This window comes from Acomys minous (genome assembly GCF_964271855.1).
Source record: "Acomys minous genome assembly, chromosome: 18".
Classification (NCBI taxonomy): domain Eukaryota; kingdom Metazoa; phylum Chordata; class Mammalia; order Rodentia; family Muridae; genus Acomys; species Acomys minous.
Window position 1 is genome coordinate 61581263 of NC_140501.1, and position 14059 is coordinate 61595321.

The 14059-nt window shown below is 48.2% G+C and overlaps 1 protein-coding gene across 2 annotated transcripts in view; it reads left to right on the top strand.

The window, feature by feature from the left end:
* The window catches only part of CRYL1 (crystallin lambda 1), a 106532-nt gene that overhangs the window by 78663 nt on the left and 13810 nt on the right, over positions 1-14059 (top strand). For both annotated transcript variants that reach the window (XM_084767018.1, XM_084767017.1), the window contains one exon: positions 4575-4769. In XM_084767018.1, the coding sequence (XP_084623144.1) occupies positions 4575-4769 (195 nt within the window). The remainder of the gene's footprint in view (positions 1-4574; positions 4770-14059) is intronic.

A 14059-nucleotide genomic window follows, 5' to 3' on the forward strand; every position in this document is an offset into this window, starting at 1 on the left:
GAAGTTGGGGGGGGGGGAGCCAGAGGAACAGGAAGACTGCTGTGACAGTGTGCTTCCTAGAAATGTCCGACACACTACACCCATGAAGATTTACAAGACTTAAATACGGACTCGAACAAAGATGACACCCATAGACAGACTAACACAGAAGGGGGGGGGGGGAATCTAATGGGGGGGGCCTCAACCCTAGACAAAGAGCCTCAGGCAACTTAGGAGTGCTGAGAGAGAGGGAAGAATAGTCTTCTCCAAATAAGTGGCCCCCAATAGGCTATCCAGTACTAGATGGTCAGCCCTGACATTGTAATAGACACGTGAGTAGCATTATATGAACTAAGGGTGCTGTGTTTAGGAATATGTGTAAAACAACAAAGAAAAGGAAGCCATGGATTTGAGAGTGAATGGAAGGGGTTGGAGGGAGGAAAGGGAAGGGAGAGATGGTATAATTATCCTTTAATTTCAAAATAATAAAAAAGTATTAAGAAGCAAAAAAGATAAATATATAAACTAAAGCATAAATGTAAACCTCTCTGGAACCAAGTGTAATTCCAGGATTATGCTCACTGAGGCCGGAGGATCATCCTCAAGTTCAAGGCTGGCATGAGGCCACAGATGAGACTTTAATCTAAGAATAACAAAATCAAAAGCTACCCCAAATTGATCTCTGGGCTTGGGGCTCTGTCTTAGGAGTAGAGTAATTGCCCCGCCTACAGAAGGCCCTAGGTCTCAGGCTTAGCAGGAAGAGCAAATATGTGTGTGTGTGCGCGCGCGCACACACACACACACACACACACACACACACACACACACTTTGTTTGTTTTTTAAGGATTTTTTCACGGGTAGGGATTGAGACAGGGTTTCTCTGTGTATTCTTGGCTGTCTTGGACTGGCTTTGTAGACCAGGCTGGCGTCTGACTCACAGCAATCCACCTGCCTCTGCTTCCCCGGGTGCTGGGATTACAGGCACGCACCACCACACCCAGTTTATAAGAATTTTTTTTTTTTTAGCCAAAACTGATATTAACTAAAGCAAATCAGATTACCAAAGTTAACCACCTTTGGATTCTGTCATTCCACGGCATGTAGGAGAGTAGGCAAACCATCTTAAATAATTCGGACAGCCCTAAATATTCAAGAGTCATTCCTAGACTTTGAGAATCTGTACTTTCTCCCAGTCCCACAGACCAGACCAGAGTGGCTGAGCTCACGTCCTCTGGGATCTTTGCCTGCACAGGAAATCAGATGTCGGGAAGGAGGCCGGGTCATGCCCCTGCAAGACCTTGGCACCCTGGGTATTTATCATTGCAATAGGTTATGGCCTCCACCTCCACACAGGGAAGCTCCAGCCAGCATGTTACGGCAGCCCCGTGTTCTCAGGCACATTTCTGCAGGGGCAGGGCAGGATTTCTGGTCATCTCTGTTTCAAGGGTGAGTGGAAGGAAGGTACTGAGCAGTGTGTGTGTGTGTGTGTGTGTGTGTGTGTGTGTGCGCGCGCGCTGTCAGCACAGAAGGCCTCGGGTGGGCTTCAGCATGGGGTTTCCTGGGCTGCCCCTCAGAGGCTGCAGAGGATCTGTTACGCGGAGCCCCATGAGAAGGAGGGGGATTGTTCGTGCACCCACCTTCCTGGTTATGGCCATACGTGCCCTCAGATGTGCTTTATATCAACTTTCCTTTTTGCAGGGAGGAAGCCAGGGTTGGTGTGTGTAGGGGTGTGGTTTCAGATAGACTGGCAGGCGCGGGGGTGAGGGTGGGGGTGGGGGCGGGGGTGGGGGCGGGGGCGGGGGCGGGAGTGGGGGTGGGGGTCATTGCCATATGATCCTAGTTGTTCTCAAGCTTCAGACCCTCCTGTCTCAGCCTCTTGGGGATCTGGGATGAAAGGCCAGCTCCCAGTACCTTTTCTGTGGCAGGTACTCTCTGGTTGGACACCAGGTTAGCCCCAGTTGTTTACCTCTTGGCTGGGAACCCTGGTGTGCTGCGCTTTCAGGCATCCTGGCATCCTGGCGCGTGACTGGATGCAGGATTTGTTTGTATGAGGGTCTACAGCTCACTTCCCAGGAAGCTTGACCTCTCAGCAGCCCCTACAGCCTGCGAATGGAAGACTGTCCTGCAGTGTCTGGAGACCTGGGAGGGGAAGGAAGCATCTGTGGGTGTTGCCAGGGATCGCTGTGCCTTGGTCAGACCTCTGAGAAGAAGACTGCCCTGAACGGGCTTAAAAGTGGTGCCACCATCTGAAGTTTGCTTCCTCCGGCCTCTAGGGCATTTTGGTCTCTCCTTTCCTCTGTCCACTGAAGGGCCCCAGGTATTATCGCTGCTTGTCTCTGGCTCCAGACAGGGACTGACTTCATTGTCAGATGTCACGTGCTCTGGTAGAGTGACAACATCCTGCCTGGAGCGTCCTGGAGGGTTCTTTCTGCAGCTTGTGCATAGGACCAGAGAGCGATGAAGTTGCGTTTCAGAAAGCCTAATTGGTCCAATGTTTGATAGTTATACCACATTTTTTATTTTTTATTTTTTTGAGATTGGGTCTTATTATAAAGCTCTAGCTGGCCTGAGACTCTCTGTGAATATCAAGCTGGCCTCAAACTCACAGAAGCCTGTCTACTTTTGCCTCCTGAGTGCTGGGTGTTGGACTAAAGGCATGTGCTAACATGCCCAGCCCAGCCACACTGCTTTTACATTGACTATGGGAGATCACACCCAAATTTTGAGCTAGAAATGACAGGATCAGAATACTTTTTCTTTCTTTCTTTCTTTCTTTCTTTCTTTCTTTCTTTCTTTCTTTCTCTCTCTCTCTCTCTCTCTCTCTCTCTCTCTCTCTCTCTCTTTCTTTCTCTCTTTTTCTTTTAATTGTGGTAACATATACCTACTATAAAATTGGCCATTTTAACCATTCTAAGGGAGTGGCTCAGAGGCATTAAACACATACATTTGTGCTTTCACTGGGTACCCATCTTGAACACCTCCTTTTCCTTAAGGAGGCTTATCAGTCCCCCGTCCAGTCCCATCACTGCACACTGTGTTGATGTGTTAACTCACTAACCGTCACCATGACAGCAGGAGATGCACGTCCGTTTTTGCCGCCTGCACTCACAGTGCTGCAAGCACATCACCATCTGATGCAGGTGTCCTTCCAGATTCTTATGGTCCTGATGTTCTTATTTGAACACTTTTACATTTATGTGCTTTGTGTATGTGTGTGCCCACACGCTGAGATCATAACACAGCTTGTCGAGGTTGGTTCTCTCCGTCCAGTGCGTGGGCTTATCTTTATCCCCCGATCAATTGCATTAGCCCCCATAATCTAGATTCTTAAAAGGGTCCTAGGCTAAGTAGTTTCATTAGAGTTCAGCGGGAGACAGGTGATTAGATTGGGGCATTGATTTATATATGTGATTTATTTAAAATTGAGCCAGGGATACAGCTCAGTGGTAGAGTATTTGCCTGGCATGAGAGAAGCTATGAGTTAAGTCCCCAGCACTAAAAACAAGACCACAGACTCATACTTGTAATCCCAGAACGCGGGACTCTGAGATGGGGGAAATCTCTGTTAGTTTGAGACCAGTTTGGACTACATAGTGAGTTCCATATCAACAACTGATTTTTGAAACCAAGTATAACAAAATAAAAATTTTAAATAACATAAAAATAATAAAGCTTGTTCCTGGGTAGACCAGTGGCACTCTTGAAGTGGTACCTTTCACCCCTCGAAGTCCTTACGGATGGTGTTTGTGGAATCATCTACAACCATCCCTGTGTACAGAGGAAAAGGCATCCGAGGGCTTTCCTCGTGGACAAGATTGTTATAGTAGAGGCGATTAGGCACTATTAAGCTGTGTTTTCTTTGGGATGTTTGATAGTTCTTGATAGGGAACAGCCAAGGAACCGAGAAAGGCAGAGCTGAGGGCCACACCAGCATGGCCACTGGGTTCCCTCTATGTCCAGCCACCCCAAGATGTAAGACTGCTGAGGTACTGCATGGCCTGCTGATCTCTAGAACAGAATGGGACCTTGGATCACCCACGGATGGTGAGGCGTGCCAGGAGGAATCAGTGCCAAGCTTTGGGAGCTGCTGTCCACAGAGTAGTTTTGCTTACTGTGTAGCCCAGGCTGTTTGGTCCTCATAGCCTAAGCTATGTAGTGTCTTCCTATCGTCTGCCTCAGCCTCCCAGGCTCTGGGGTTATAAAAGTGAGCCACCACGCCTGCCTTTCCTGTTCACGTTCTTAACACAGGCGTAGAGAGTGGCTGAGCCTCAAGGAATGAGCTTGGGGAAGCAGTCTGGACAGTGGGGAAGCCATGTTAATTAACCGTACAGAACCTTGTCCTGGGGGAGGCCGGGGCACTGGGTCTCCACGAAGGATGACAAGGTGCACCTCGTGTGTTCTTTTAGAAGACAGAACCATACAATTCTGTGCATGCATTCCTTTCTCAAGTCTTGTCTTTGAGTGTGGATCTAGGGGACCTTTCCAAAGTTGCCCCTCCCCAACTTGCCACTTGACGTAGGTGAAGTGGGGTAGACCAGAGCAGCACTCAACCAGCCGTGGCCTTCATCCTCTTACTCTTCTCTTCCCTCTTAAGGTCAACCCACCATATTATGTTCCTCTGGTTGAGCTGGTCCCTCACCCAGAGACGGCTCCAGCCACGATGGACAGAACCTATGCCTTGATGAAGAAGATTGGGCAGTCCCCAGTGCGGGTCCTGAGGGAGATCGATGGCTTCGTCCTGAACCGCCTGCAGTACGCGGTTATCAGCGAGGCCTGGAGACTGGTGGAGGTTGGTGATCTGTGTCCCCCCGCCCCCTTCCTTCCCTGTTCCTCCTCCCTCCATCTTCTCTCTCTCTGTCTCCCCTGTTGTTCCCCTTCCTCCCTTTTCTCTTTCCTTCCTCCCTTCCTTCCTCCATTGCCTCCCTGGGTGAGTAATACAGGAGTCACGTGCTGGGCCACTGAAAGTTAGAGGACACGCAGGGCTCCTTGGTCTAGTCTGGAGACCCAGGGCATTCCATTTGGAGACAGAACACAACACAGCAGCTCACTGAGGGATTCCTCTCTCTCTAAGTCACTATTTTGATAGCAAGGCACAATGACAAACCTCTGTCCTGCCCTTTGTACAAAGGTGCTTGCATGTGACATGTTGCATTTTCCCACAGACAGATTTTTGCCTCCTGGTGTCAGAATTTTTCAGGATGAAAAAGTATTCTTTTCTTTTTGTACAAAGTAAATTTGTACTCCCTTAAAAGAATCCAGTTTATTTCAAGAACTTGGGAAAACCATGACAAATCCTAAGCTTGTTAGTAATAGGCTTGCCTTACATATAGGTCAGAAATGTGCATGCGTGCCTGTGTGTGTGTAATGTAAGTATATATATATACATGTGTGTACCATATGAAACCATGGGTTCTAGGTCTTGTGAGTTCAATTAACCACAGCTTAAAATATTAAAAATGCATTTTTTTCTGAAGGGGTTTTACTCTATTATTCCCTCCACAGTGCAGCATAACTCTGAACACTGTACTTACATGGTGTTAGTATCGCAGGCCATCAAGATTACTTAAAGCGTGTGGAGGCCCAGTGTGGTGGCACACACCTATAAGCCCACCACTTGTGTGTTATAAGCAGGGGAACAGGGGTTCAGAGTCATACTTGGCTATATTTTGTGTTCGGAGCCAGCCTGAGCTACGTGCAAACTTGTTTCAAAACAAACAATACACAGACAAGAAGAGTGCATACGTTCTTCACAAATATTAAGGCATTTATGTAATCATCGTGGCCACCCATGGATGTCAAGGGCTCACTGTATAGATTTAGCCTGATCCTTTGTTTACAGTATTGTATGTATGCGAGCACTCATGGCTAAACATGTTCTCATACACATTGCTATGAAGGCCCGTGGCCTCTGTCAGGAGACTCAGGATATGGCGGTGAAAGCCACATGATCTAGGGGTCAGACTTTCGGCTCTTGCCAAGCTTCTACACGGGTCAAGTGTACAGCGGCCATATCCATGTGGGTCATAATAAAGCGTGCGAGGGGCCGCCTGGCTCTCAGGGAAGGAAGGCATTGCTTGGCTTGGACCATCCACCCTGGGAATAACCCCACAACTCCTTGCAGGACGCACAGGACAGGAACCAGGAAGCCAGCTGTACCTCATCGCTAGTGGGTGTTGTATTTCCTCCCAGCGTTTCCTCCAGACTTCAACAGGTGTGCATGATGTGTGTGCCTCTCCCAGTTCGAGTCATCGGGTGACCCCAGTTACCTGTGCACAGGGTACTTGCCATGTCATGACTCAGTGTTTGAATCTGCCTCCTACTCTATGCTTGCGAGATACGTGCTGGGATCTCACACTCCCTGAATAATGTTTTAGAGCTCACTCGGTGTCAGGATGTTTTAAAGAAATCCACCATTGAAAATACCTCCTCAGAGATCTATTTAAAATAGACTAGAACTGCCATCTAATAGACTCAGGAAAAAGTCAGTACTGGAGACCAGCCTGGTGAGGAGTGGTGATGTCTCCATGTTAACTTTTTCTCTGTTTGGGTCTTATGGCTCTGAGTTAAGCCTTGGCTAGTTTACTGGAAAGTTGTGAACCAGCTTTAGAAAGAATGTAGAGACCTATGTAGGACGTAGGGAGGAGGCAAGCACAAAAAGGGTCTAGTTCTGATTGTAGATTAGAAGGTCTGAGCAGGATTGCTGTGCCTCCTTGTATTGTTGGAGGAAAGCAAGCTGGAAAGGATGCTGAGTCCACTATCCTGGAAGCTCCTATGGATTTGTGCCACCTGCCTCTTCCCCAGGACTTTGTGGCAGCTCCCGGGTATTTGTTGAATTGGCTGGCAGAACGATGGGCTTCTGGTGTGACAACCTCCCGAGATAGCAACTCTGGCATGTGCCTCTGCATTGTCTGCTATGGGACACTCATGCCTGGGGTGAGCGCTTGAGCCTGGCAGGATACGGGAGAAGACATGGCAAGGTTAAGAGTGTGAGACTGGTACCCAAGGGCTTGCCTTTTCAAGAGAGTCTAGAAGAGAATCTATGCTCAAGTGCATGAGTGGCCCAGAGATCGTTAGGATGACACTGAGTGCAGGTCTCCAGTCTGTGGGGGCTCTGGGCTCTACAAATGGCATACACAGGGCATAGCGGTGGAATCCAGGGCTGTGCTTTGTTTTACCACATCAACTTAGCAGCAGATCTTTACCTCTTCCCCCGGGACCCTGGATGGCTGGATGCTGGCTCTCTGCTGAAGCAGCTGTTGGCATGGGTTCCTGGGTGTTGACATGGGCCCCTTCCTCTCTGCAGGTCTTCCAAGCTCAGTCATAGGCTGTGGTTCATCTCGAGGTGACTCTAGAGAAATCCTCCTCACAGTCTGTTTACCAGCTACAGGACCCCTCTCCCATAGATGGCAGAGGTACATCTGGGCACTGTCCCCGCTATTGTGTACATTTTTTATAGGAAGGTCCACGCTGCCTGTGGCCTGGTTCCTCTTCAGCCACTGCAGTCAGCAAAGGTTAGAAAACCTCTCTAGAGCCCCTCCCTCCTGCTGCCAATCTGCCCTCTGTGCTCTGAGTTTCTGTCCCAGCAGGAGTTACGTGTCTCTGATGTACAACTTTGGACAGAGCCCTATGAACTTGAATTTACATTTTGGGATGTTTCAACTTGGTTGGGGGTGTTTTCGGCTTGGCTTGGGATTTTCCAAGTTTGCTTCAAAACTCTAGGGTCACCTTAATATCAAAAGAGCAGAACTGAGGCTAGTCACCTACCAGCCTTGCCAAGCCTCCCTCTTTCTCTGTTACCCCCTTTCCCCTCCTCTTCCCTTCCTCCCTTCCTCCTAGGCCCCCACTCTCTCACTGGCTTTTGTAGACAGCGTCATTTAAGAAGGGCAGTCTGGGCTGGAACTTGTCATACAGCCCGTGCAAGGGAAGAACTAACTTGATCTTCCTTTATAGGTCTGCGCCATAAGGCCTGGCTCAAAGCTTCCCGGTGCACACAAAGCCTGGGCTGGGCTCCTCACGTGGCTGGGATGCCTGACGCTCAGCCTGGCCTCAGAAACTCAGATGAGCTTCCGTGTGTGGGGTGGCTTTCCCACTCTCCAGTTCCCTGAGGGTGCTCTGCCTCCTTGTTCTCTGGATTCACAAAGCAAGTTGGAAAGGGAGGGGCTATTTCTGCTCCACACAAGCCGGGTGCATTTATTGGTAGAGCATGGCTCTAAGTGTGAGGGAAGCCTGCTAGAAATTAGACCCTCAGAGTCTTTTGTCCAGGCTAGGTGCTAGGGCCACAGGCCCAAACAAGTAGTTCTGTTCATTGTCATCTGTGTGACAGAGGCTTTGATCTCAAAGCCAAGCGTGACCGTCCACATCCTGATCTTAAGTTGGGGTCTAGGCTAGGGTAGGGGAAGTGGTGGGCCTGGATGAACCAGCATGGTAATATTTGATGCTGACATGGAAAAAGCAGACAGAGAAGCTGCCTGTGGCTCACTTGCTGTGATCCTGAGAGTTGTGCTGACTTCTTGGTATGGAGCCAGCCCTGTCTGGAATAACTCTCCCTTGCTCATGGAGTTTATTTATCTTTTAATGCACAAGTGTCGCTTTTAATTGATTAAATAATTGTGTTTAGTTGTGGAACGCTCAGTGGTGTTTGACTCTCCACCTGTCCTCCACATTGGCACTGATGCACGCTCTCATGTGGTACGCCTGTCCTCCATGTTGGCACTGATACACACTCTCATGTGTTCACTTGTCTTCTGTGTTGGCACTGATGTACACCCTCATGTGGTACACCTGTCCTCTGTGTTGGCACTGATGCACGCTCTCATGTGGTACACCTGTCCTCCGTGTTGGCACTGATGCACGCTCTCATGTGGTACACCTGTCCTCTGTGTTGGCACTGATGCACGCTCTCATGTGGTACACCTGTCCTCCGTGTTGGCACTGATGCACACTCTCATGTGGTACGCCGTCTAGACATTGCTGACTTCACGTTACTGGCAGCTTGTATGCTATATTATGTGACTTTGATTTCAGGGTAGTTCTTTGTAAAGCAGTGAAAGATTCTCCCCTTTCTGAAAGAGATTTATACAGGCTTCTTAATTCTCCTTAAATGCTATGGTATAATTACTCAAGCCTCGAGAAATTTTTTTCAGGAACTTTTAAATCACAAATATAGCTCCTTTAATTGTAGAATCACTGTCTGTTTTCCTCTTGGTTGAGTTTTGATTGTTTATGGTTGCTTTGGAAATGGGTCCATTTATTCCAAGGTATCGAATTTCTAGTGTAAGTTGTTGATAAATTATTTTTATGGCTTCCGAGTCTGTAGTGAGGTATCTGGCTTTACTTCTGAAATTCTTGATTTGTTTCTGCTTTTCTTTCTTTCTTTTTTTTTCCACTGCATTTGGTTAGGGATTTGTCAATTTCATTTATTTGTGAATTTTATTTTGAGAAGCAAAACTGTGTTGGTCAGCTTTCCATTACTGTAATAAAGTACCTGAGATAAGCAACTTTAAAAGAACAAATGTTTATTTTGGCTTATAATATTGGGATTGGGGGGTGGGTGGGAGTGGGATTAAGTCCACGACTGGCTGGTGCCTGTGTCAAGCATGTGAGAGAGGAAGCCTGTTTATGTCATGGTGAGCAGATTGAAAAAACAAAAAAAGGAAGAGGAAAGGTTAGTGTCCTATATCCATTTGGAGATACATTCTGCTGACCCAAAGACCTCCCACTAGGCTCTTCCATCTCCCAGTAGTGCCCAGCTGGAGACTAAGGACTTAACACGTTGGCCTTTGGGGGACATTTAATGTTTAAACAGCAGAACCTTTTCTTTCATTGGTCAACGTCTATTTTTGCTGTTTTAAATTCCAGTCACTAATTTTGGAAGACGTATTTGCATTCTTGCATCTAAACAGCCAAGTTTAATTCTAAGAGAAGCAAAAGGGGGAGGGACAGGGGAGAAGGCTCGCCTGTGGACATGCCCACGGCCCGTGCTTGTGAAGGTGCACGCTGCAGCAGCAGCATTTCTAGGAAACAAAGAGAAAGTGAGGTACCGAGAGGCATGCTCTCATCCTGCCTTGTGCACCCTAGCCATGACGTGCTGTTTGCTGCTGTCCTCACACCTCAGGCTTTCTGGATGAGGACGGTATCTGAGGACATGAAGGAACTGGGATCCGCAGTGTTGTCCCGTGGCCATTAGTCCTCTTTTGTCCTCTCTCCTCGTTTGGCCTCCTATTGGGGGCCTGGGAGACCATCATGAGCTGGTAAATGCCAGGTCTGACCTCGGTCTGTAACACTAGCATTTCCTGCCAGGACTGGCTCACTGGGTAATGAGATCCCTTTTGGCTGGGAAGGTAATTTCAGGTTCATATTCCCGAGGCATTAACACAGAGAAGGAATTCGTGTAGTGATGAAAACTCTCTGGCCAGACAGTTGCGGAGTTGATTGCCCATAAATCCTTTCCCCGTCGGGGCCAGGTAGGTGGAGGAGCCTGGGATGAATCATGAAGACCTCAGCAGGTTCTCAGCCTGCTGGCACGTTCCGGTGCTAAGCCTCAGACATTGCTTCCCTTGAGTTTTATCCTTTTGAGCGGTGTAATCCCTAGCAGGACTCCCGTCCTTAGGGCCCTATGGGGGCGAGGAGGAGAAAACATCACCTTTGCCTTTGAGAGGTTTAAGATTACACTGACAAGTGACGGGCATGCAGACTTGCTACTCTACCAGAGGGACATCACAGGACAGTGAGTGCCCCGAAACCCCTCACGGTTCAGATGCTTCTGTGTATGCTCTTCCTTGCAGGGGGAGGCAAATGATGGAATATAGGGCATATTTGAGGGGCAATGATTTTTTTTTTTTTAGGCAGGATGAATGACCTGGAAAACAAATAGCAGTTTGTAAACCATCCTTTTTGGAAATTGAACGGACTCAGGAGACAGACAATAGCTTGTGACAAAGTCTGCCCAGGTATGGTGGCATCTCAGTCATCGTCCTGTGGAAGGAAGGCTTAGTTCCTGAAACAGAGAGACCAAAGACGTCGTTTTCCTCTTTGGTGAGTCTAGTCTTCAGGCAGGAAAAGGAAGAGTAGCCTACTTACACGCAGTCTTCCAGCATTTGCCAGCACACAAGGCACCTGACTTTAAGTCAGCGCCCAGCGTATTGTGTGGTGGGGAGAGAGTCTGTGAGCCCCTGCATCCTGAGAGACGGGACTCAGTATCTCTTGGGCTTTTCACAGGTGCATGGTCTGTGGCATTGGGTCAAGATGCCCTGGGGGTTCTAGAACTTCCAGTAGCGAGCTTCATTTCAGATCAAGTGCTGGGAGGATCATTCCAGTTAACAAGGCTTCAAAGACCGTGTCGTTAGATTAGGAGGTGATCGCTTGCCTGGCATTGCTACAAGAACTAGGAGTCAGCCGAGCCCGCCTGGAACAGCTGCGTGCCTGGCACAGCCACACCCTCCTGTGTAGGATTCAGGGTTTGGAGAGCTTTCTTTCCCATTTCCCACAATTGGATCTGTTCAGCTCCGCCAGTCAGTTTTCAACTGCAAGAGAAACATGCCATTATTTTAGACTTTATACAATAGGAAACTGACCGATAAGTTAAGTGGCGTGGTCAACACATTCCAGCTTGTTTGGGAATTGAGACCTGCTCTGTGAAATGGAGATGATTTCTTCCTGGCTTACAGTGAGGACTGGGTGTGTGTGTGTGGGGGGGGTGTGTGTGTCTCTGTGTAAGGGCTTAGACCAGTGTCTGCCACGGAGCTTAGGTGATGGCTTCTGAATTTCTCGTTCTTTCTCATGTGCAGCAGCTGTTTCCAGGGGTGCTCTGAGTGGAGGCACTCACATTCTGTTTGTATAGGAGATGCCCCCTGGGACTTCCTGAGCCCTGCCTGGGTGCTTATAAGAAATGCGGTCTCAGAATCTGCACGGTGACAAGCAGGGGATTCTAATGGAAGTCAATGTTGGAGAAGCCTTGACTGTGACTTCAATGAGGACTGGTCCTGAAAGTCCCCTTGGACTGTATTTCACAGATAAACTCTGCCCATTACATCTGGTGGGGTAGCTTAGTTGAGTGGCAGCTCTTTGTTCCTTAATAGGATATTAATGCCAAATTAGCTTGCACTTGATGGATGACATTTCACTTCTTGATGGCCTTTCTTCATTATTTCTCTCTGCCTGCTTGTATGTTCTTTGTTCCATCTTTTCATCTGGGACTCGGGTGTCCCGTCAATAACAGCTTTTACTTAAATGGGGCTCAGATGGCAGTGACACTGTATGGTTTTAGCCCCAGTTTAAAGTACTGAATAACCCCGACTATTCCGAAAGAGCTGTGAAGATTGATTGTGACACAGGGTCGGACAATGCAGGTTCAGAGATCTGCCTGCCTCTGCCTAGTGAGTATTGGGATTAAAGGTGTGTATCTCTCTCTATTCCTGGTTCAAAAAAAGTCCTAATTCGCCCTCATTAAACCACAAATATGAGTTGGGGATGATTCTCAGTTGGTAGAGCATTTGGCACTGGTTGGTACTGAGGCGCTGGTTTTGATGGCCAGTACTGCACAGACCGTGGGAGTTTGAGGCCAATCCAAGCTTAAATGAGACTCTGTCTCAAGAAACAAAAACAAAAGTGAAAAACAAACAGGTCAGAACAAATGCAAGACTAGGAAAGAATTGCTCTACGGGCTATAAGCTTCCTGGCCAGACCTTATGTAGAGGAATGTTAATTCAGAACGTGGCTACTCTGGCAAGAGATTACATGCAAAGACCTTCTAGGTCTGTGTGATCCGACTGGAATTGTGAACATGCCTTTAATCCAGGAGACAGAGACAAGCAGATCTGAATTCAAGGCCAGCCTGGTATAGAGCAAGTATCAGGTAAAGAAAACCCTAGGTCCAGGCCTGGTGGTACCTGCCTTTAATCCTAAACAGTGAAGGTGAAGTTAGCTTGTAGAAGGAAGCACCCATGTTTGAAAGTGATGTTTAAATGAGTGTCAGAAAAAGTGACAAATCAGAGAAAGACTTGACGGAATAGGATACGCCGAACTCTCAGGAGAACAGGGAGGGAAGGGAAGCTACTTAAGGGAGCAGCACAGAGAACAAGGGAGACACGTGGCAGTTTTACTGGGAGAGTTTTACAGAGAGGTTGAATGAGAGAATAAGCTAGACACAGATGAAGACAGAATGAGCCAGAGAATGAGAAGGAGCCAGAAGATGAGAAAAGATGGCTGGAGTTAGTTTGAGGTCAAGCAGAACAATTCAGGAGCCAAGAGAGAGAAGTCAGATCGTATGAGGCGGCTGGGAGAGGAGTTTGAGCCAAAACAGCTGAGTTGAACCAGCCCAGAGCTCAGTAAGAACAAGGAAGGGTGAGCTTATTAAGCAGTAAGTGTCAGAGGCTGAGAACATTCAAGGGCTAGGTCAGATGGTATGGAGGCTAGAGGCTTCCAGAACCGGGCCGAGGTTAGCAGAAGAAGCGGTGAGCCTCCCAGACAACAACTGAAACAGGAGAATAAAAGTTCCTTTTACACCCCTATTTCACTTGGACTTGCTCCCTGGTCACATTGCTCATAGGTGTGACACCAGCCACACCCCACCCTTTGATTTCCCGAGCAGAGATGCAAATTGTGATCAGGTTTCTTGTCAGGAGGGAACTTATGTGAGTAGAAGCAGGTACCTGGAAGAGCCTGGGGATGTGCACCCAGCTCAGGGGAGGGCTGTAGAGCACAGTTGTGTCCAGATACCCTGCCTGCAGCAAGGAGAAGTGGGGCTACCTGCCTGCCCACAGCATATGGAAGTGAGCAATCCTCGCCGCTGGCAGGATGCAGGAGGGGGGGACCCAGCCGCCTAGAAAGTCAAGTGGTCAGTGTACATCCAAGCCACTGGAGAGAGTCAACTTTCTTTCTTTCTTTCTTTTTTTAAGATTTATTTATTCATATACAATGTTCTGCCTACACACCAGATGAGGGCAGCAGATCTCATTATAGATGGTTGGTGAGCCACCATGTGGTTGCTGGGAATTGAACTCAGGACCTCTAGAAGAGCAGACAGTGCTTTTAATCACTGAGCCATCTCTCCAGCCCAAGGGTCAGTTTTCTTAAGACCAG